At 34.4% G+C, this 24,292-nt stretch overlaps 1 protein-coding gene across 33 annotated transcripts in view; it reads right to left on the bottom strand.

Moving 5' to 3' along the window:
- The window catches only part of RIMS2 (regulating synaptic membrane exocytosis 2), a 586,517-nt gene that overhangs the window by 112,708 nt on the left and 449,517 nt on the right, over positions 1–24,292 (bottom strand). For 20 of the 33 annotated variants that reach the window (XM_043483849.1, XM_043483845.1, XM_043483875.1 and 17 more), the window contains one exon: positions 17,702–17,874. The exons of the other annotated variants lie outside the window; for them this stretch is intronic. In XM_043483849.1, the coding sequence (XP_043339784.1) occupies positions 17,702–17,874 (173 nt within the window). The remainder of the gene's footprint in view (positions 1–17,701; positions 17,875–24,292) is intronic. 33 annotated transcript variants of the gene reach the window in all.

Below are 24,292 nucleotides of genomic sequence, written 5' to 3' on the forward strand. Positions count from 1 at the left end.
ACTCTTCAATTCTAAAGCACTATTTTAAAACTAGAGTAAAGTTTTATTTCTAGAGGTTTTTATTTTTTAAATAGGAGAAATGCTGCCCAAGTAGAATGATCTGGGTGGCATTCCTCACTAACCTGTAGGACAGAGATGATTTTTTTGGACTCAGATTTTTCAAAATTATTGCTTATAATAATTAGAATGAAAACTTTTTAGAGTTATTGAAACATCATAAGGCCCCTTCATTTCCTATGATCCTACATTAAGTAAAATCAAGAAATTTTACTTGACCACAGGCACCTCCCTGGTGGTCCAGTGGTTAAGAATTGCCCGCCAATGCAGGGGACACGGGTTCGATCCCTGGTCTGAGAAGATCCCATGTGCCATGGGGCAACCAAGCCCGCACATCACAACTACTGAGCCCATGTGCTGCAACTACTGAGCCCATGCACCTAGAGCCCGTGCTCCACAAGAGAAGCCACTGCGATAAGAAGCCCGCACACATCAACCAAGAGGAACCACTGCTCACCACAACTAGAGAAAGCCTCATGCAGCAACGAAGACCCAGCACAGCCAAAAATACATAAATAAAAATAAATAAAATTTTTACGAAAGAGATACACAGTTGAATGAAGGTTAGCATTATAAAATAAACACTTTATGAAAGGTAATTAAATGTATTTTTTCAGATGGCAAAAATCTAGTCTCTCTTATATTCAAATACAATATTCTCTTTGCTTAAAAATGTCATTCTAATTCACTCTAATTTATTGAATGTTTTTGTGAGATAACATTATACAAAAATAATGTGACGACAATGCAAAGGCTTTAACAAATTGAAAATTTAAGATATCAAAATATAGTGTCATTTGGTAAATAATATTTTCTTTTCTTTACTCAGCAGTACAAGAAACTTTCTTTAGATTCATGTTTCTTGGCATCCTGAAAGGAAAAGAGTAATTTTTTGATCGTTAACTACACTATTCAGGAATTATATAGGGTAATAGGAAATTTACTGTCTGAGACCACAGGAAATTTAAATGTCTGCAGAGGAAATAGGTTAAAATAATCTGAAAGTGGTATGCTTAATGCCTTATTTTTATTACTATAGCTTTAAAAACTAAAGTTAACCATGAAGTTAATATTTATTTCAGTGACAATAACTGGATTGTTTCTTGTTTTCTCTTGACAGACACAGAAATATGCAAATCCACTCTCCAATTAGCTTCAAGCCAATTTCATGCCTTACTTTTAATAATTCAAAAGTCTGAAAATCTTTTACTCTCCATCTATTAAAAAATACTAACCCTTTAAACATCCCAACTCTGCTTTCAACAGTCATAGTTACTAAATATGTGAATACTGAGGTCTCTCCTCCTTCCTTTCCCTTTGCTCCCTACACGGGGTGTAAGATCACCCTTCCATCACCACAGGCTTCAGGGAAGTGGACCCCGGAACCCCATGTGCTCCTGGTCAGAAACCCCAGCCGCAGCAAACAGCCTCGCCCCCACTATCAAGATTAACCTCACTAACTCTACTTATCACAATGCGCTTCACATTTGCTAAAAATAGAAGTGCTTTACTATGTTTAAGTAAAAATGAGTCCCAAACTAGTCTTTTATTAAACATGACAGAATATCAGTCTCAATCAAAATATCTGTCCAAATATGCATTGGCTTTTGCTGTTTAAGCAAAAGATACCAGAGTGCCACTTTAGCAAACTCTAAGTCACTGTAATTTTTCAGTCACCAATTGTTTCATTTTGAGAAAGACTGAAGCAATATGACAGGCAAGAGTGGTTAAATTGCCCTTACTCAGCTTTAAACTGGGAGCACTTGATGCAGACATCAGTCACGTGGAAACTGATTGCCAGAACAGACATGCTTTATTTTATAACTTCTGTTTCAGAGAGAACACTGAGAAATCAAATTTAGAAGAAAATAAAAATGAATAACATACCATAATTTTGAACTTAAATATAAATTTTTACAATTAACAATCTTACTCTAACGAATAAGTGAACAATGGGGCATTTAGAACTTACTTGAAAATTTTACTCTTCAAACTTATAGGTAAAGTGTATTTTGCCAAGAGGTTTAACTGCTATATATATATGGTGTATATATATATATATGTAATTAGCATATTCTGTACAGAACTGCAATCCATTTCTATTGTGCTCTTGATATGATTCTAAGCAATCTGTAGTCATAATACAAATGTCCCAGTAGGAAATTAATTCAATAATGCAAGAATTCCCTTAAATTAAACATTTAGATATTTAAATGTGTATAGACATTAGACAGCCTGCATGGAGCCAGAGATTTGATAACACTATATAGAAATTTCAGAATTCAGTATAAAAGAGAAGACAAAATTTCCCCAAAACTTAAGTACAGGGTTTTGTTGATTAAAGCAGACAATAATATTTCACATAACTGGGTAATAGAAAATGTAAATATTATTTTGCTCATAGTTACTCTCTGGAAGTTCTCAGAGATAGATTTTCTTTCAAAAGTGTATATTCCTAGAAAAAATTAAAGTTCCATTACCCTAAAACTGTAAACTTGTTTGAAGGTATTAGGTTATATCCATGAAATACAGAAAACATGTCAATTTACACACTGTATGCTCACATATATCATTTGTATAATTTAAACATTAATATTACAGTGTGATGAATTTTGGATAAAGCTGAATTAAACTTGTGTAAATAAATAGCTGAGTTACTAGATCAAAAAAAAAAAAAAAGAAAGAAAGAAAGCAAAGCTGCAAACAGATTACCAAAGCATAGTTATTGATGTTACTCAGTCATTGAATTAACTGAGTTAATTCCAAGTTCATGCAATACTTTATTATACTTAGAGTGATTAAGAAAAGGTCTTTATCACTTAAAAAGTAAATCTGAAATGTATATTATGATCCCTGTTTGTACCTGTTAGACCAGGTAGACCAGGTTTATACCTGTTAGAAAGGTTAGTCTTTTTTTTTTAAAGAAATTTTATCTATCTATATAAATAATAATAAATATGCCATGCACATTTTGTTTTAGACACACATTTGATCAGAGTTAAAATAAAAATTTAAACCATTTTCTTTCATGGTAAATTAAATGTGTGTGCTAAGTCACTTAGTCATGTCTGATTCTTTGAGATTCCATGGCCTGTAGCCCACCAGGCTCCTCTGTCCATGGATTTCTCCAGGCAAGAATACTGGAGTGGGATGCCATGCCCTCTTCCAGGGATAGAACTAGAATCTCTGTCTCCTGCATTGCCAGGCAGGTTCTTTACCACTAGCGCCACCTGGGTAACCAGGTAAATTAAATAGTATCTCCTAAATTTCAAAAATTACTACAAGTGTCAAATTCAGCCTGTCTCACTGTATTCCACACGAACCTTAAAGCAATCAAGAATACTTATTTAATTCTGCAATTTTAAAGAGCTGCTTTTATTAAAAATCATTTTTAGAATTTAACTCTTTTCAATTTCTAGCAATTGCAATAAAGCTTAATTTACTTTCCCCTTAATCTAGTCATTTATAAAATATACAAAATACAGTTTTTCACAATGGCAACATCATTTATTTATACTTATTTAGCATTCTATAATTAGCTCCACTCTTGCACACTTAAACTCTATTACAGAACTTCCTTTTGTATCTGTTACGGGCTTTATAGAATTATAGACAGCAAGTCCACATAACATGCTATTATTCTGCTTATTAACTAGATGTCCATCGACAGATGAATAGATAGGAAAATTGCGGTACATACATACAATGGAATGTTACTCAGCTTTAAAAAAGAACGCATTTGAGTCAGTTCTAATGAGGTGTATGAGCCTAGAGCCTATTATACAGAGTGAAGTAAATCACAAAGAGAAAGACAAATATTGTATAAGAATGCATGGGTACGGAATCGAGAAAGATGGTTCTCGTGAACCTATCTGCAGGGCAGCAATGGAGACGCAGACACAGAGAACAGACTCGTGGACACAGCGCGGGAGGGGGAGGTGGGACGAACCGAGAGAGCAGCATGGAAACATGTGCATTATCATATGTAAAACAGATAGCCAAGGGAATCTGCTATGTGACACAGGGAGCTCAACCCACTGCTCTGTGACAACCTAGAGAGGTGGGATGGGGTGGGGAGGAGAGGGGAGGGAGGTTCAGAAGGGAGGGGACACATGTATACCTATGGCTGACTCATGTTGATGTATGGCAGAAACCAGCACAGTATTGTAAAGCAATTATCTTCCAACAAAAAATTAAAAATAAGATAAAAATTAATTAATTAGTTTTAAAAAAGAAACTGTGGGTTTTCTCCTGAGACTGTTTCCTTATCTTGGATAATGTTGAAAAGAGTCACTTGTCACTTCCTGCCTCAGTTCACTTATTCTAAATGTTTTACTATAGGGAATTATTATCAAACCACATATTAAAATTACTTTTTATAGTTTTACTCTATATTGTAATCATTTATTTATTTCTCTATCTCTTTGAGGTTAGGAATCAGGTCTTGTTATTCACTATTTTAGCACAGAATCCAAGATAGAGATGCAGATGATACCACTCTAGGGCAGAAAATGAAGAGGAACTAAAGAGCCTCTTGATGAGGGTGAAAAAGGAGAGTGAAAAAGCTGGCGTGATTCTCAACATGAAAAAAAATTAAGATCATGGCATCCAGTCCCTTCACTTCATGGAAAATAGAAGGGGGAAAAGTAGAAGCAGTGACAGATGTTCTTTTGTTGGTCTCCAAAATCACTGCAGATGGTGACTGCAGTCACAAAATTAAAAAATGCTTACTCCTTGGAAGGAAAGCTATGGCAAACCTAGACAGCATATTAACAAGCAGAGACATCATTTTGCTGACAAACATCTGTATAGTTAAAGCTATGGTTTTTTCAGTAGTCATGTATGGATGTAAGAGTTGGACCATAAAGAAGGCTCAGTGCCAAAGAATTGATGCTTTTGAATTGTGGTGCTGGAGAAGATGCTTCAGTGTTTTGGACAGCAAGGAGATCAAACTCCAGTCAATCTTAAAGGAAATCAACCCAGAATATTCATTGAAAGGACTGACGCTGAAGCTAAAGCTTCAATACTTTGGCCACTTGATGTGAAGACTCATTGGAAAAGACCCTGATGGTCTTTTCCTGATGGTGGGAAAGATTGAAGGCAAAAAGAGAAGGGGGCAGCAGAGGATGAGACGGTTAGATAGCATCACTGACTCAATGGATATGAATTTGAGCAAACTCTGGGAGATGATGAAGGACAGGGGAGCCTGGCATGTTGCAGTCTATGGGGTCACAAAGAGTCAGACACGACTTAGGAACTGAACAACAACTGGTGTATAGAAGGTGTTCAAAAATAGATGCTGAATAAATGAAGACAATTTAAGGAATAAAATAATTTAAATTCCAAGACCACTAAAGGTCAAACTATGAAACATATCTCATAAAAATTTTCTAGAGTCTCTACTATATTACTTTGTGAAGTTTAATAAAATCTTTTTTATATTTCAGAAATTATTTTCTCTTGTACAAAGCATAAGAAGGATCTACCTTATTTTGAATTGTCATCTGGCAAAGTGTTATAGAAAAGTTGCTATGAAATATGCAGATCTAAAAGCTAAAATAAGTGAGATTTTATAAACTTACTTTTCATCTCCTATCCTTTTCTTTTTCAACCCGTATTATATAACAACTTCTTGTCATGTGCCAGGAACAGTGTCAAAAGCTTTAAGGACATAATTCCATTGAATTTTGATGGCAACTCTGCAAGAATATTATTATTACTACCCCTAGTATATGGGTGAAGAAAGTGTTTTTTTCTTGCCCAAGGTTATATTGTTAGGAACTGGCAGAACTAGGATTCAATCCAGTTTCGTCTGAATAAACAGCTAAGTTTTAACCATCATTCTATATTATCTCTCATGTATATTTTTGGAGGACTTTATTATTACTTATTGTAACACCAAAAATAAATTCTGGATGACATTAAGTGACATCACGCTTACTGTGAGTCGGTGTAACATGGCACCAAGTTCTTATTCCCAACTTTGGAAAGCGGGCCATCTGAATCCCCAGTGCGCCAGACTGGAAGGCTAAGTCTCTGCACATGACAGGTGCACCATGGAATGTGCACTCATACTCCATGATAAACAGAAACAGCAAAATTAAGTTGGTTAACTTAATTTGAAAAAGTTGGCTTAAAGCTCAACATTCAGGAAACTAAGATCATGGAATCCAGTCCCATCACTTCATGGCAAATAGATGGGGAAACAGTGGAAACAGTGGCAGACTTTATTTTTCTGGGCTCCAAAATCACTGCGGATGGTGATTGCAGCCATGAAATTAAAAGACGCTTACTCCCTGGAAGGAAAGTTATGACCAACCTAGACAGCATGTTAAAAAGCAGAGACATTACTTTGCTGACAAAGGTCCATCTAGTCAAAGTTATGGTTTTTCCAGTAGTCATGTATGGATGTGAGAGTTGGACTATAAAGAAAGCTGAGCGCAGAAGAATTGATGCTTTTCAACTGTGGTGTTGGAGAAGACTCTTGAGAGTCCTTGGACTGCAAGGAGATCCAACCAGTCCGTTGTAAAGGAAATCAGTCCTTAATATTCATTGGAAGGACTGATTCTGAAGCTGAAACTCCAATACTTCGGCCACCTGATGGGAAGAACTGACTCATTTGAAAAGACCCTGATGCTGGGAAAGATTGAAGGTGGGAGGAGAAAGGGATTACAGAGGATGAGACGGTTGGATGCTATCACTGACTCTATGGGCATGAGTTTGAGTAAGCTCCGGGAGCTGGTGAGCCTGAAGTGCTGCAGTCCATGGGGTTGCAAAGAGTCGGATATGACTGAGCAACTGAACTGAACCATATATATAAAATAATGATTCTCATTCATCATATATCAAATCAGTAAACCAAACCACTAACTAAATCTTTTCACACTAGAATACACGTGTGTCATAAAACAAATTCCTCCGAAGCAAAAAACTCCACTGATTTCTGAAAGAAGTAAGTTTCTTTCCACTGAGGAAAAAAAGTGACTTCTTTGTCATTTTTGTCAAAGAAAGAGATGAGCATGTCGGATACTGAACATGCCAGAAGCACTGTGATAGCAGCTCTTCACACCTCAAAACTGTCACTGCTTTATTACGATCTCACTTATTCATACATTCATCCTCAAATTTTATTGAGTGCCTACAATGTGTGAGGGATTGTAGATTTTGAGAAGTAAGACAGCAAAAAGATAAAAATAATAAATACATATCCTTAAAGGGCTACCTAATGGTCAACAAGGGTGGATTAAGTGGATACATAATTAACTATATCACAGGATAGGAAAATGAGCACCCAAGAGAAGCTGTTACTGTAACAGAATATTAGATAAATCATGAAGGGAGAGGAGAGATGGTGTCTTTTGGGTGAATCTGTACTTGACTTGGGTGTTAAAGGATGAGCAGGTACTTTACTCAGAAAAAGAAAGAAAGAAGCTGCGCTTCAGACATCAGAAGCAATGTGAGCATACACACAAAGGAATTAAAGCAAGAGCCTGTAAAGAGAAGGTAAAAGAATGAAAAGCTGAAGTCAAGATAACACTAAACATTAAAGATTCAAATTTTGTCATTAAGGTTCTAAAGTCTCAGGCCAGGTGTTTGTGGATTTTCTTTTTTTGAATTTTGCTTCCTTAAGATTAGATTCATCCTTTCTATATGGAGAATCAGAATCTGAAATGAGGTCTTACTATACAGTTCCACCCCATACTGATAAACTGGCATCTAACAGTAACACTCAACATGGGGATCCTTCGACTTCAAACTTGATCTTAATTTTGTTATTTCTATAAAAATCAAACTTCTATATGTTAAAACTGTTCATCCTGAGGTATATCTGTGGCTCTATTAGGAGTCATTGGTTAGAATGTTGCATTTAGTTTAGAATAACAATTGTGGATTAATTGTCCTTTTGGCTTGTAAAAATAAATATTGAATATGACAGAAACTACTGCAGCAGTCTTTTCTAATGCTCTTATTTTGTATGGTAGAAATCATTTCAATTTAATTATTTCTTTACTTTCACACTAAATTTATTTTACTCTCTAACATACAGTCTGTGGGGATAATATTTTAGAAATAAAGTTACAAATGTTAGAAATAAAAATGAGTTGAGTCCATTATAGCAGACAAGTCTGTATAAACATTATTTACCTATAATCAATAGTGGTGATGCCAGAAAATGAAAGTTTAATATGTAAATGAATGCCAATGTATATTTTAAATGTATAGAACCCTAAATTGCTATTCTAACCAGAACGAAATTAATTTATCAGTAAAGATGAATCTGGGTATCTCTGAATAAGATTTCCTATGTGATAATAGGATAGAGTAACCAGTTACCACAGAAATACACATAACAGAAATTGCTAAAAATGATTATATACTACAAAGTCAATTAAATTGTGTACCTCTTAAAATTTATGTAAGATGTAGGAGTAAATTTTAATTAACACAGATCTCCAATTTCATATCAAAGTACTGAGAGGTGGTATTGAATAGAACTCTTATGAGTTAGCTGTGAAGACCACTCTGAAAATATGGTGACGCCAGCAACAAAGCAAAAGCCAGGTGGTACTGTTGCAAAGCTGTGCCCTTACCACTTGTTCCCGACCCTCTCCATTACCACCTTACCCGAAACCTGCTGCTTTCTTGAGAACTCTGCTTCCACTGAAATCTTCTCTAGTGAAAAATACTTACCCTTCTTCATAGGTTGTCATATTTCTATCTACTAGCTACTGAAAAAATACATTTCTCTTCTACTTTAAAGTTAAACTTTATTAAGCTTTCTTTTCTCTGACTTCTGGCCATGCTGACATATACCAACCGTTTTTCCCCTTTCCTTCTGTCATCTAATGACCTCGTGGTCACTGACTCATTCACTGACATTTTTGAGCTGGCTTAGTTTTCTTTTCAATTCCCAAATTCTCATAACCATATCAAATATAAGTATTCATTAAGAAGACCTATCAAATTGCTTTGTAATTCCAAAACTCACATATCTCGTTACCTTCACTTTTATTCTTTTCACCCACTCTCCTACTCTCTCCAAAGGCTTATGTCTTAGAGTTTGTCAACTAGTGAAAATAGCTCTACCACCAAGATCATAAGTTGCAACAACACTCACTCAAATGCTTTTGTCTTAGAATTTGTTAACTAGTGAAAATAGCTCCACCACAAGATCTTAAGTTTCAACAACATGCTCTACCTGCCCAACACCCTAAATTTCCTTTTTGACTACAAGACCTAGCTTTCTAATTCTTGGATTTTCTCTCCATTTTCCTAGTCCCTAAGTTCCCATATGGACTTTTCCTCCCCCTTGTCTAACACTGACATTTACACAAGCACCCTCAGTTGCTTTCAACCACTATTTTCCCAGCAACTCCATCCATCAAAACTCCCACTCCTCCACAAATGCTACAGTCTGAATTGTGTTTCCACACTTGGATGGGCTCAGTGCTGCTAGAAGAGATCACACTACTCTCCCACGCTGGTGTGTCTTGAAATTGCTGGTCTCCAACCCTCTAGATCTGCAGAACTATTCATCAACTTTTAAATTTGTCTTTGGTAAGCTACTTTCTCCTATTTTCTTCAGTGATTATTCCAAATCTTCAAATTAAATCTCAAATTCAACTTCTAAACCCTTACACTATCGCTTGTGTATTTGAGAATATTAGGGCCAACAGGCAGTGACAACCAATTTCCCAACTCCCTGTCTAATAACTGATCTATTTTCTTATTTGTCATTTTTTCTGGTTTGAGCCAACCCAGAGTCCACCTATGCTTCTGAACCAAACCCCTCCTCCATCTCCAGGTTCTTACTCTAGTACCAGTGCCTTCCCATCTTCAAATGCCCTTTCTCTTCAGACCACATTCATGTTCAAATCTCAGATTTATCCCTTTTGGTGACCCAAAACAGAGACTGGGAAGTCACAGCATGCTCAGATTCCCACACATGGAAATTTTCCTAAATTTTTATGAGAATAGCTTATTTACTTATTAACTGAGGAATCTATCTATGTATCTATCTAGAGATAGATACAGAGACAGAGAGAGACAGACACAGAGAGGAGAGAATTATTTCAGAGTTTTAGGCTAACAACTAAATTTATGTGAAAAGGAAAAATTTGAGGCTGCAAAAAAAAAAAAAAAAGGAAAAAGAAAATTATCAACTTTTCTTGAGAATAAACCTGTATGTCATTCATCTTCAGCATGCTGGTGATATTAAAAATGTATACAAGAATTCAAAAAAGAGAGAGATGAAGATTTTATTGAAAAGTAGTTTTTAAGGAGTATTGGAGTAGAAAACAAGACATGCTTGACAAACTTAACCCTAAACAAAGTATCACCTGCATTTTATTACCAACTATACTCATAATATTTACTGAAGAAGAAACACAGATCTTTTTTTTTTTTCAGAAACCTTCTGAGCACTTTTAAAGTATATTCACATACCATAAAATTCATACTTTAAAGGTATACAATTCACAAATAAACAACTTCAAAGAATCTGACTACTCATTTTTTATGCTATTAGCATAACGAGCTCAGATTTAAAGGCTATTATTTTTAAAAGATAAGATTTTCCTATTAAACTAATCTACTAAACTAACCTCCATAAGAGATAGTAGTGTAGATCATGGAAGTAGATATAGAGTTAGGGAGAAATGAAGTACTTCAGAGATAATTCAGTTTTAGGATCAATAAGACACGGTGACTGGAGGGAGGGAATTGTGCTCAGGGGAAGGACTAGTAAAGGGTGATGCTCAGGTTTCTGGTTGGGGCAGGCGTGAGGATACTGCTGCCACATCCCGAGAGAGCACAAAATGGGGAGTGGGTTACTAGATGTGGTCGCCTGTTCTGTGAGAGGTATGATGAATTCAATTATACATGCTGACTTTGGTACATCCCCAGGACAGATAAGAAGATGGCCAGAAGAGGACTGAACAGATCTGACAGATGAATAAGAAAGAGACCTGGGTTGGAAATACAGATTTGGAAGCCATCAATACATAGATGCTACCGAAAGTCATGGAATAGAAAGCCCCATCAAGATAGAACACGAAAAGGAAAGACGGCCTAGTATGGGAGTCTGGAAATTATCAAGGGGCAAAAAGAATGCTCCCAAAGAAGACAAAAGTGATCAGAAAGACGGATAGAAACCTAAAGGAGTGTACAATCACAAGAGTGCAGAGGAAAAAACATTTCAAGAAGAGAATGTAATGGGGTTGAATTGTAAAGGTTGAAAGGTTAGATGCAATATTAAAGCTGTTATGATTTAGCAGTGTATACAATTTGAGAGTTTTTTAGAACAAAGTGATATAACACAATTGTAATAAAACAGGTATAAAGAAGCAGAGTCTCAAAAAAAAGGAAAAGTAAAAATGTCAGTTATTATAGGTAATGATTTTAGTACAATGTAGTTCAAGAAACTGATTAGAATGATCATGTCTTTGGCCATGAACTTGAACCTCCTGATAGACTAGATAAAGAAAACATACAGTGGGCTACATTCTTTTTCAGTGAAACAGATACATCTATTCTTAAAGACAGCTACTCAAAATTTTAAAATAAAGTTTTACACAGACTATTCTAAAATGGATGAGTGGCACAGGAGACAACGCCCTCAGAAATGCTTTTAGAGCTAATGTGCAATTGTACGTGGCTGTTTCTTTTAAAAAACATTCCATGAGCATTTCTATTTAATATTGCAATGATGGTTTCAGCCAGGTCAATTTGACAAGACAAAGAAACAAAAGGCATTCAGATCAGAAAGGAAGAAGTAAAATTATCTTTAGTCATAGATGACATAACCTCATATAGAACATCCTAAGGTATTAACTAAAGACTTTTACAGCTAATAAATGAATATAGCATGGTTGTAGGTTTCAAGATCAAGTTATAAAAATAAACTGCATTTCTATATACTAGCAATGATTAGGCACAAAATGAATTTAATAATAATTCCACTTCAAAAATAAAATATTTGGAATAAATTTAACAAAAGTAGTACAAGGTATGTATCCTGAAAACTATGAAACATCACTGAAAGAAAGTAACATAAAGGGAACATCTTTGTGCTCATGGATTAGGAGACAACATTTTCTAAAATGGCAATAATCCCCAAATTGCTCTAATTAAACAATCCCAGTCAAAATCCTAGCTGCTTTTTTCCCCTTCGAAACTGACAAGCCGATCTCAGCATTCATGAGGATATATAAGCAACCCAAAAGAGAGGAAGGATAACATCATAATCACGTGGTGGGCAGGTGTTTGTTTTTAAAATGCAAATTCCTGGGCCTTTACAGGATCAAAATTCTAAAAGTCATAATCAAGCATTTTTGGGGTGTTTTTTTTAAAGTTCCCTTTTCACGCACAATCATAAAACAGAATAGATGTTGCCTGGGTGTGTAAGATTTTCAGTGGTATTAACTAGAAGATAGCTTCAATGAGAAGGGGAAACACAAGCCATCAATAATCTATCGACTGAACAGCATAATTCATCAGTACGCCCTCTGGGAGATTAGCACTGAGACATACTTCCAGAAAACAACAAAAATTCAACCTGATCAATGAAGTATTACAAAAGTAACCTAAATTTTGGAATCATCTGCTAGGTGAGAGAAACACATATTGAGCTGTTTGTTCTACTGGTGGTTAGAGAGACCCAATTATTTCTTGAATTCATGACAAAGACAAATCATTGGTATAACAGAAGATGCTTACTTTTCCTTTGCTGTGTAATATACTCATCTAAACAATGAGAAGGAGTGTGAATAATTCATTCATTTTAATTGACAAGTGAAAAAAGCCAGGCAAAGTGGCTAGGGACACGTAACAGAATCAGAATGAGAAAACAGGTATTTTAGATTCCTAATCCATAATTATTTTCATAAGACATACTGTTTCCCCTTTAAAGGTCAATAACACATGAGTAAGTATGTGTTAACAACAAGTTATATCACATAGTCAGGAAAATGTGTTACCACATTTTAACTCTGATCTGGAACTCTGATCTATAAGTTAGCAGGAGTAAATATTTCATTAACAATATTCTGCTTGCCCTTTTAAAGACTATAAGAATTTTTTTTGCTAGATAATTTAGATGGCTTAAGACTCCTAAAAACAGTTATTCATGAATATTTTGAACTGATGCCATCTTTTTCCTTTGAAAACTTTTCCTACCTCAAGAATATTTTCTTCAGAAAGAGAAAATATACATATCACTTTTACATATGCCTAAGAACTCATTTTTTTTAAATTTTTGAAGCTTTTAATTCATATTTTGGTCTTACAAATGATCATTTAAATTGACTCTTCTGTAAGCATGTAAAGCATAAAAATTTGCTAAATATCAGATAAATACAAATTCTCAAGGTTTTCTGTGTAGTCTTCATTAACATGAACCTTTGTGTGAATGTTTCACTTTTACTTAAGACCTTGAATCCATTTTACAATAATGAAGCCATAAAGTTTTTACACAACTATAAACTATAACATTTCTATTAAAAGAAAGCTGAGTAATACAAAAATATGAGAAGATCTGAGGAGCAGGCAATCTGTTGAGGTTCAGGATATCTTATTTGGCTATCTACACAAATTTGTAGATAAACGAGTTTCTTGAATTATTTTTCCTTTGGTCTTATATGCCCAGAACAGAATCTGGAGGAATGGATGAGTAATTTGATCACAAAGCTATCAGTGTTGTTAGTTTTGACAATACTATACTTTTCAATATTTATTTTTCTATCTTCCACTGCAGATTTACTTAAGATCTACTTCTTATGCCAAATTCTTTCATCAAATATCCTTGTGAATTTATTTATGTTTCTTGATGAAAATTTTTTGGATATGGAGCTATCCTTAAGCATCCATCCACGCAAGGCTAAGAAATTGCTTGACCTTCAGACTTAGAAATTTAGAACTGCTTGATTTCACTTTTATTCCCAGTTCAAAGTACACTGCCTGAGAAATTTTGTAAATTAACATTGGTTCACTGAATGATTTTTCATTACCTCTGGAAACTTTTTTCTGGGATAGCCTACCACATATATATATGGTATATAATCAATAGGTGTAAATAGCTATAACATTTAAAGCATATCCAGGTACACAGACTGAGAAAAATATTTTAAATGGTAAATCAGATTTTCTAGAAATGATTGCTAGTCAATCATTAATGATAGATGGATATTTAACCAGACCAATATACCTGTGTGGAAATACAAATAGCTAAATACGAATGTATTATCTACTAAGCTACTTTGAAAAATATTATATTCAAATATTTAATGGATTTTTAAAAAAATTTACTCTTTGCTATTCATTTTCTACTTGTACATTCAAAAGACCTACTTTACTACAGTTACTATAACACAAACAATATAATTTTGTATCACAACAATGAGATCCTATCACTATAATGAAAATAGCAACTATAATGGATTTGGTTCATTGCAGTTATTGTGCTAATTTTAAATATACCAGCATTGCTATAGATATTAAACTCTGAAGTCAGAAATTTTTCTTTTACAAAACTTGGATTATAAGTAAATATCAATGGTGTACTATAGAATAAGAGTACTTCCAATAATGTGGTACAAGCATATTAAGTTGTTTTTGTCATTTAAATAATCCATGATTATGTACATCAACTACCAAAACAAAATGTTACTAGCAGTACTCAGACATATTTTCTCTTGGAATAAAGATTTCTCATTTTATTCTGAGATGTGAAAGCTAATTCAGGATCTTACGCTGCAAAAATTAATTAGTGACACCAACATTTTCTCACAAATAATTGCAGTTGATACTTTTTGCCATCTTATGGAATATATGTTCCCTAAAGACATCAGCCTGGCCTGTGTAGTTTCCAGTTCTGCAAGTATTACATAGTTATATTTAAGCAGAGCACAGTGCTTTAAAAGACTCATTGCTAGGAATATACCATCCTTTTCTTTCCTGTATAAAATAATGTACTTTTATCAAGAAGAAATTAATATTAAAAATCAAGAACTTAAAATTATAACCTCCAAACTTCTCCCCACCAAGCCAGATATGCTAACATAGACTTTGGCAACAGGCACACACCAAGGGTCTCATATGTTCTCCTTCACACTATTTAAAGAAAGGAAAACACAATAGAGGCCCTCATTTTGCTCTGCTTTTTAAAGAAAGGAAGCTCTGTGTCTCTTTCTAGGGAAATTTTGGAAAACTATTCTCTGTGAATTAATGATGAAATGACTCTATGCCAAATAAGTCAGAAAAATAGTCTTCATTAATAAAGCAATGTAAACAAAGAAAATAGACTTGAAATTACTAGTTTAGATTGGAATCACAAAATATGCCTAACTTAAAATTAACTTTTAGGTTTTGTGTCTGTTACATAGAAACCTTCATAGACCACAGATAGTTAAATATAGCAAACTGAGACAAAAAGTGAAGTGTCATAGAATTAGACCACTGAATTGTATACCAAGGGGGTAAACATTTATTATGATTATCTTCTCATTAATTTTGAGTGAAGCATAAATTGAGATTGAATTTATATATAATAAAGCAAAATTTGGCTTGTAATTGGGTGTGCTTATTATGCCAACTTCATAAGAATACAAAATCAGATTCTGAATCGGCTACTAGAAAACCAAATTCCTCCAAACCGTACATGCTTTGCAACTCTTAGTCTCAGAGAAATGCAGCTAGGGAATCTCATCTCCTCAGGCAGAAAGATGAGGTCTACTGTGTACTTATGCTGATGCGACTGTGAAAATGGATTTATCCTTACTAATGCATTATTGCATCATGAAAATGAAAACATACTTGGCTTTATGCCTTGCTGTTATGTTTTTTCCATTTCCCCCCTGTTCAAAGTTCCTTCTCTGGCAGTTTTCTAGCCAAATGAATTTCTAACCCAACATGTTTGCCTTCTAACAAGCCCTGAGGCCCGCTATCCTTTCTTTTGAAAGGATCAAAGAACACTGTTCTTCACAATCTTCCTCAGTAATTAAAACTGCACTAGAACCCACCAGAAAACTATAAGACAAAGGGCTTGCTTTTTCTTTATTCGAGGACAGAATAAAGCTTACTTTTTGCTGCCTATTTTGCCACTCATTTTAAAAGTTCATTTCTAGTGTATAATATTTTTTGTAGAGCAGGCTACACTTTCCCAGCCCCTTCAGAACCTCATTTTAAAGATTTTTGACTCTACAAATTGGGAAGATATACAGTAATTCATGCTTAAAAAAAAAAAAATGGAAAGGTAAATTTACTTAAGATTTACCTAGTCAAAAAGAATTTAAAAACCCAATTAAATCATACTCAAAGCTAGTGTATACAAATTGAAGACTGGTTAATAAATCAATCTGTTGGATAGTAACTTGTCAACACATTAATTAGTTGTATTAGAAGCTAAATAGATAAAATGCAAGAAAATAAACCAAATGCAAATGGCAAAATAGGAGTAGGAGAAAGGCTATAGCTAATGGGAAATGTCTACAAAAATAAGCAAATTTTACCTGTCATCATCTTGTGAGAACTGCTTTTGCAAATCCTCTTTATTCCACTGTTCTTTTTCTTTCCCTGGCTCAGGTGTATCTGGTGTTCTTTCCTCCTCTCCTGATTCTCTGTTTCCCTCCGTATTACACATGTTTGGACTGTCTTTCCCTTTCTCTTTCTCCTTAGTTCTTTCCTCTTTCACCTCTTCCTCCGCATGAACTATCTCTTCATGCTCATCCCCTTGTTTCCCTCCCTCTTCTAGTCCCTTCGGCCTTTTGAAAGCAACACAAATTGAAGGCATGCAAACAAACACAAGAAAGAAAATGTTAAGAAAAAAAATACATACTAAATTAAATAGAAAAGTAATGAAAATTACTAAAACATAGATAAAAATTACATCTTTTAAACATCGAAAACTTTTTTTCCAGTGTATAACAGAGAAGCACTATGTAAGCAACAGTTAAATCAAAATTGCTTTTTTTTAAGTTGTGTTTTCCTGTTAGGTTACAAAGTTACCTGGAAAAAAGTTGTGGTCTCCCCATTACTGATTTTTGTTTTGTTTTGATCCAACAGGAGTTAAAAAAAAAAAAAAAAAACACAACTAATTTACCTTAGGTGCCCATAAAGTCTATGGATGAGGTGATAAATGAAAATTATACTAACATACATTTATAAATTTTTTGGAGACACTTCCATGCATTTATAAAAGTTTCAGGAGGACAAGAGCGCATCCTACTAAAAAAGTAATGTTGTGTTTTCTTAATCATTGAAATGTGTTCATCTAGGAAAAAACACCTTCCAATATGATTTTTCATATTCCTTAGAATGTTAAAAACATTCAAGTCTTCATTTAATCCCTTTAATCTCAGTAAAAATACAACAACAGAATCACTTTTTCAATAACAAACATGAAAAATAGCTAATGATACTATTTCGAATAATCTAGTAAGAAAATTATTATAAGTTCTATAAAACTTTTCTATGCAAAAAAGTATGAAATGTAGACCAAAATATAATAAAAAGTAATCACAGAAGTTGTTTATTGTCTTCATGATATATATTAACCATTTAGAAGGAAAGGATTTTACATTTATCCAAAGAAAAATAGAGATTTTCTAAAACATATTTAGAATTTCCTTCTTAAAGTCCCCCTACTCACCTGATTTTCTTGTTTCCTCTTGGCCGTTCTGATTGGACAGACATGTAGCTTGTGCTGCTGAAACGAGAAGCACTACTAGTCCTGGAAACCGCAGATATATCACTTACGTCACTGTCCGAAGATTTAGTGGAAATATTATCTGCCCCTCTATGAGGATCCCATCCTGATCGATACTGTTAACACAGATTGACAAACACGCAGAAGTTGTCAGTATTACCACACAAAGCAATTATTCGCTTCTCCTATTTCAGCACTTTAATTGTCCACAGAGGATACTGCAAAACCCCACTCAGTTGCATATAAAACAAAAGTGAATGGCAATTATCCTAAAAGAAAAATTCAATTTATATGAAATCCTTGTTTTCAGCAAAGTCAATTAGAGCATTTTCACCACACCCCAATGAAGGCCATTAAAACAGTTTCACAAGAGCAATGGCCTCAGGGAAGAACATTTAGGTAAAATCTGGGAAATAAATATTTGGCTTAATATTAGGAAGCAAATTTTTTAAAATTTTTGAATAAAATTTTTTTTAAAACATGATGAAGTTGCCACTGTAACTTATGAAAACCAATTTTAGTAGCATAAATTTTCTCTTAAATCCATTATGCTTCAGTGAAAACCTAGAGGTAATACAAAATCTAATTATTAAAACACTAACTTTTTAAAGAAAGGCCAAGAGAAAAGAGAAAGTTTAATTTCTGAGTGGTTGCTGGAATTTTGATGAATCCTAGAAATGCTAGAAAAAGTCATTATTATTTATGATAATTCAAACTTCCTGAAATTGAAATAATCAGATGATTATCTGGCACAGCCAGGGTACAGGGTGTTCAAATATTCTGGTAAACTGAAAACCATCATAGAGGCTTTATGCTGATGACATATGGAATGTAAAAAAAGGATAGATTTTGAAGTCTTGAAAACCTGGAGTAAGGAAAACTATTACTAGCTGGGTAAACTTGAGCAAATTATTCCACCTTTAAGATCCTGTTTATAAAATAATAGGGAAAATAATACCTTCCTTGCAGCATTGTTTTGATCCTTGCAGCATTGTTTTGAAAATCAGAAATAATACATGCCTGGTATATGGCATAATATAAAATAATGCAGCCAGTATTATTACTGTACCATTACTACCTGATGGCTATTATTGGGCTAAGAGACTATCAGCTAATGGATTTTTCTTTGTTAATATCTACTTAAACATAATGGTAAAAATTCTTACCTGGTGAATCTCATAATGGAAATTTTTTAAACCATAGATAGTGGCAAATTTAACAAATTGTTAAATTGTTCAATGGATACTATATTGTATTGGTAGAACTTTATCTTTCTTATTCTTTTTTTTTAATCTTTCTTATTGTTATAATTTGTAATAAAAAAGAGGAGCATACTGCTATTTATATCTTTAAAAAATAATTTATCATTGAATAGAAAAGCAATTTTTTTTCTTTGTTTTTACTTATGGGATTATTATATTATCTAAATTCAAATGATAAGCCATACTTTTAACTCAAGAAGTACTAAGGGTAAATGTAATCCATAACAGCACATGCTCTGGAATGACACTGAATTACTGGTATGAATCCTGGTTACATAAATTATTAGGTTTGTGATCCTGGGCCAATTGCATTTATGAGTTCCAGTTTTTTATTTGTTAAAATATGGAGAACAATCATACCCAATTCCCAGGTTCGCTGCAAGGATGAAATAAGATAATGCACATAATGCACTTTGCACAACATTGGACACCTAAGAAGTGTTTAATAAATGACAGATGATGACAAGGATGATGATTACATAGCAGCTGAATCCTGGCTTAGTATCAATTCCAGGAATATATTTACCAAAAGAAACATCAGGTAAAATACCCAACAGGAAGTTTATTATTTTAAAACTGCTCTAAACTACAATAAAAATATAGTTATTTCTATGTATAAAAGATTCATTTCAGAAAACATATTTATACAGCAAATGAAATAATAAACCAAATGTTCTGACTGACTCTTGATATGTCCTTAGGCCTTACCTTTCCCATTTGGCTGGGTCACTTATATCGCATCTCCTCACAGCGAACTGCTAATTCTCAATCTTAGTATATGAATCCTGACTGCTTATCTGACTTTTATATTTTAGTAGTTAGGATTCTGACTTTGCACATTCTAGCCTTTGTCTCTTTAGGTCATCAAGGCTTTTGATCCTGATGCTATGATTCATAGGTACAGACAGGCCAGCCAAAGGCTTGAGAATTTTTTTTCTTAAACACATATGGTATACACAGCACATATCTTTGGCTAACACCTCTCAGATAATTTAGTTTGCTTAGCTAAAATTTTGGATAAGCAAAATTTAAAGAAAGATAATATTCCACATACTACAGTTTTATGCCTTTATATAATTCATCAGAAGCTACCTTTTGTTATAGGTGTGTGTCTATTCATATTTAATTTTCAAAACTTCTATTAGAATATAAGCTCTGAAAAGCCAGAATAATACCCTCCTTATCTTTGTAACTCTCTTAGTACCTAAGAGTCAAAGATTTCATAAAGATTTCATTAATTTAAAATCTAAGGTTTAGTTTTTTTCACCAGTAAAATAAGGATAAATCTCATTTTAGGAGTTCTTGTGAGGGGTAAGAGAAATAACATATTCAAAATACCCAATAGCATGCTCAGCACACAGCAGTTGTTCACTTCCAGCACCTAAAGCAGCAGGTCTAAATGAAAAGACACTGAATGGATTAGTTTAAGCAAAGAAAGACTGCAAATTAGCTAAGAGCTCTAGTTTGATGATGACTTTGCTGCCTCCACAAGGCTTGCACCAAGTGCATTTCTCTATTTTTAGCAACTGAGCATGTTTATCTTTGGGATATAGCTCAAGTTCCTATTACAAATAGGCACATGATAAACAGAATAAGAAATTTGGAAAGTAAGAAATAATAGAAAAAAATGTATAAGTAAAACTTCAGAAGGACATATTTTGAATACATTTAGAACATAACATCTTATGTATACAATTCCCCAAAACACTCAAATCAAAGTAATAATTGACCTACCAGGGGAGTTTACTTTTAAAGTCATTCAATCTTTTTGCTTTTCCAAAAGTATGATAAATGAAAGTTATACAATTTATATAATTTAACAGTGAGACAGAAGCAGCCAAATTATTACACCAAGGTAATGAGTTACAACTGTGAATAAGTTCCTTTAGGAAATGGTTGGTATTGCTTTGGCACTATACAATAAATAATGTTTTAAATGATTAGCATGTATTAGTTTACAGCTGACAGATAAAAAATAGATGATGTGCTCATCATTATCTTTAATGGAACAAAAACAAAGAAGGTTTACTGCATAGGATTACAGGATCTCAGTTGAAAACTGTGCTGACTGGAGATCATTAAAGTCTTGGACTACAGTGAAGAAGCTTTTCCCGACAACACTTTGATGTTTTGTACAGTACTATTAAGCAGATCATAAACTAGAAAAATTTACAGGAAATTATTATTCTCCAGGATGTTCCAGACTCTAGAGTTCTTAAGTGGCCTGGAAAAGTTAATGTTCTCCCTATTTATCTAAATCAGTGGAAAGTAACAGAATATCAGCAGAGCTCTACTGCAAGGAAAGTTATTATCAAATTTTTATAATAATGTTCCTGAGAAAAAAAATTCAAATGTCTAAGATAAAATTTTCATTTTCTCCAGTATATTCAAGTTATTAAATTAGTAATTTCCTTGTTTGATTTCTCTGTAGCATCTCAGCAACTCATGTCATTTGAGCTTTGTATACGAACTTCTATGAGAGTTCCTGAAGTATTGCTTGTCTTCAATTTATTGAATCTCACCATAAAACTATAATCTGTTGTCTAAAACTCTAGTCTGAGAATTGGTTATGGAAAAATAGTGGGAAACAAGAAAGTCCAAGCTTGAAGAAAAATGTTTTAGGCCATCAGGAAATATTTGGAGGAATATTCATATCATATTCAGAGAGATAAAAACATGAATAGGTCAAATGGTAGGGAAAAATTGGGGCAAACAAAATCTTTGAAAGAGAAGAGAAAAGCTGAAGTTCTAGGCAGGGCTCTTGATACTGGTTGGGGGATCTAGAGGACCCAAGAACAGAGTAAAGGAACTCTTGGCAGTGTGGTAAATTAAACAATCACAAGAGCAAGAAGATGCTCTTATTTGCATCACCTTATTTTCATTTCATGTAATAATTCAAACAGAGTGGATGCTGTCTTTTGTTAGTACCACACCTGTAGGTACTCTCTTTTTAAGGAACTATTTCCAGATGTTCTTTTCTCTGTCCAAAGTTCTTATCTCTAGCCAAAGTTCTTATCATTGTCTGATTTGAATGTTGCACTGTGCAAAAATCAGTCAATAGATCATTTTGTTTAGATAGGACTCCTAAAGAAGGTATGTATGATAAATCCTCTGCTTTGGAGGGAGAAGACAATGAGGAAGGGCCAGAGAAAACTGAGGAATAATTTAAAATTTAGCTTTGTAAACAGTATCCTGCAAATGAAATCCCAGCTAGAAAACTCTTAATTTCTTCCAAGAGAATTGATCATTGCGTTGAGTGTTCCTAAACTACTTAATTCATGCCTTTCTTATGCTTTTATCACGTCTCTTTCTCCGTGTCTGTCTCTTTCTTACTATCTATCTACCTTCTACCTATCATTTTTTCTTGCTAGATTATAAATTCCTTGAGGATAATTACTGTCATATTTATTTTAGTATTCCCATTATCTAGATCAGTAATGCCTAACTAGGAACTCAACGAATTTTTAATGAGTAGAAGTGAGTGGAATGGTTGTTTTATTTGGGCTATATCCTGAGGTATTGTCTCCAGTATAAAGTATCAAATTGGAGTATAAAGTGAAAAAGTCAAAGTGTTAGTTGTTCAGTCATGTCCGACTCTCTGCGTCCCCACGGACTGTAGCCCACCAGGCTCCTTTGTCCATGGGATTCTCCAGGCAAGAATACTGGAGTGAGTTGCTATTCCCTTCTCCAGGGCATCTTCCTGACCCAGGGATCAAACCCGAGTCTTCTGCATTGCAGGCAGATTCTTTACCATCTGAGCCACCAGGGAAGCCCAAGTCAGAGTATAAACTACTGTAATGAGAGCTGAATAGAGTTCAGTCAGTTAATCCTTTCATTCTCTGTAATGGGTATGGATATAGGACGTGGTGTGCTGACACATGTGTAACAATCAGCTATCCAAAAGGGAAAAATTCTGATTTACAGAGTTGGCTGATTTCTGAAGAACAAATACTCCCACTATGGCTGATTTCCCCAGGTGGCGCTAGTGGCTAAGAACCTGCCTGGTGATGCAGGAGACTTCAGAACCACGTGTTTGATCCCTGGGTCGGGAAGATCCCCTGGGGAAGGGCACGGCAACCCACTTCAGTATTCTTGCCTAGAGAATCCTATGGACAGAGGAGCCTGGAGGGCTACAGTCCCTGGGGTCACAGAGTCAGACACGATTAAAGTAACTTAGCAGGCATGACTGATTTCAAGTTACCAACCAAGTGGTGGCTGAATGAGAGGTTGGTGCATACCACCAGGGATGGGGGTTAGAAATAAATGCACTTTGTAGGACTCTCAAAGACATGTTAGGAGACAAGAAGTAAAGGGCAATAACATATCATATCTGCAAATTACTCATCTTGTGAAAGATGGAATAAGAATAGCTTAAGGTAAAGAAACAGTTGTGGACAGAGTAGCCATCAGCTTGGAGGCCAAGACTTACTAAAGAGCCACCACTCTTGGTCTGAAGGAACCTGAAAAGTTTCTCGGAGAATTTGTAGAGGAATAATTAACACTAGTAGTCATGATGACTTTCCCAAAGACTTGGCTCTGTGAGAATTCTGTATCGGTTAGGAATCAGTGTTTCCTCGAGAAACCTCATCCTGTATTTACTTTCACTGATTCCTCACAATTTTCAGAGATGGAAATGTTAGTTCTGCAATGAAATCCAGGTTTGGAAACCTTACGTGGCTGTAGAGCTTGTGCTTTTGCCTTTAACAGATGCATTTACCATTTTCTTTCTCAGGATCTGTAACCCTTCCCCCATCCTAACCTATTATTTATTAGAACTGTTCTCAAAAACAAACAGATATCAAAAATATCCTAATTACCAGCCAGGAGTGTCTCTTTAGCTTTCTTTGTTTTTGATTTTGCTATTACATCCAGTGCTGTTAAAGTCCAGTCCTCTCCCTTCCTGGAGCTTTTCCATAATGGCTTCTCAAATAATGTCATGGCCTCTCCCCTTTCTCTCTATTCATTCTTAATATCTTTTGCTGGCTTCACTTTCCCTTACTTGATTTTAAATTACACTTTCCCAAAATGTCAATCTTTAGCCTTCTTTTCTTTTCACTGTATATATTCCCAAAGAATGATATAATCCATTATCTACTCATGTAATGATTAAAAATCCTTATCTTTTACCTTTCACTTCTCTCCCAGGCTTCAGACCTGTATTTCCAGATGCTAAAAGGACATTTCCCATATGTTGTTTTGTACATCAAATTCAATGCGGCCAAAACCAAATTTATTCCCTTTCACCCCTAACCAGTTTTTCTTGTATCTTTCA

Source organism: Cervus canadensis, chromosome 12 (assembly GCF_019320065.1).
Source record: "Cervus canadensis isolate Bull #8, Minnesota chromosome 12, ASM1932006v1, whole genome shotgun sequence".
In the NCBI taxonomy this organism is placed as follows: domain Eukaryota; kingdom Metazoa; phylum Chordata; class Mammalia; order Artiodactyla; family Cervidae; genus Cervus; species Cervus canadensis.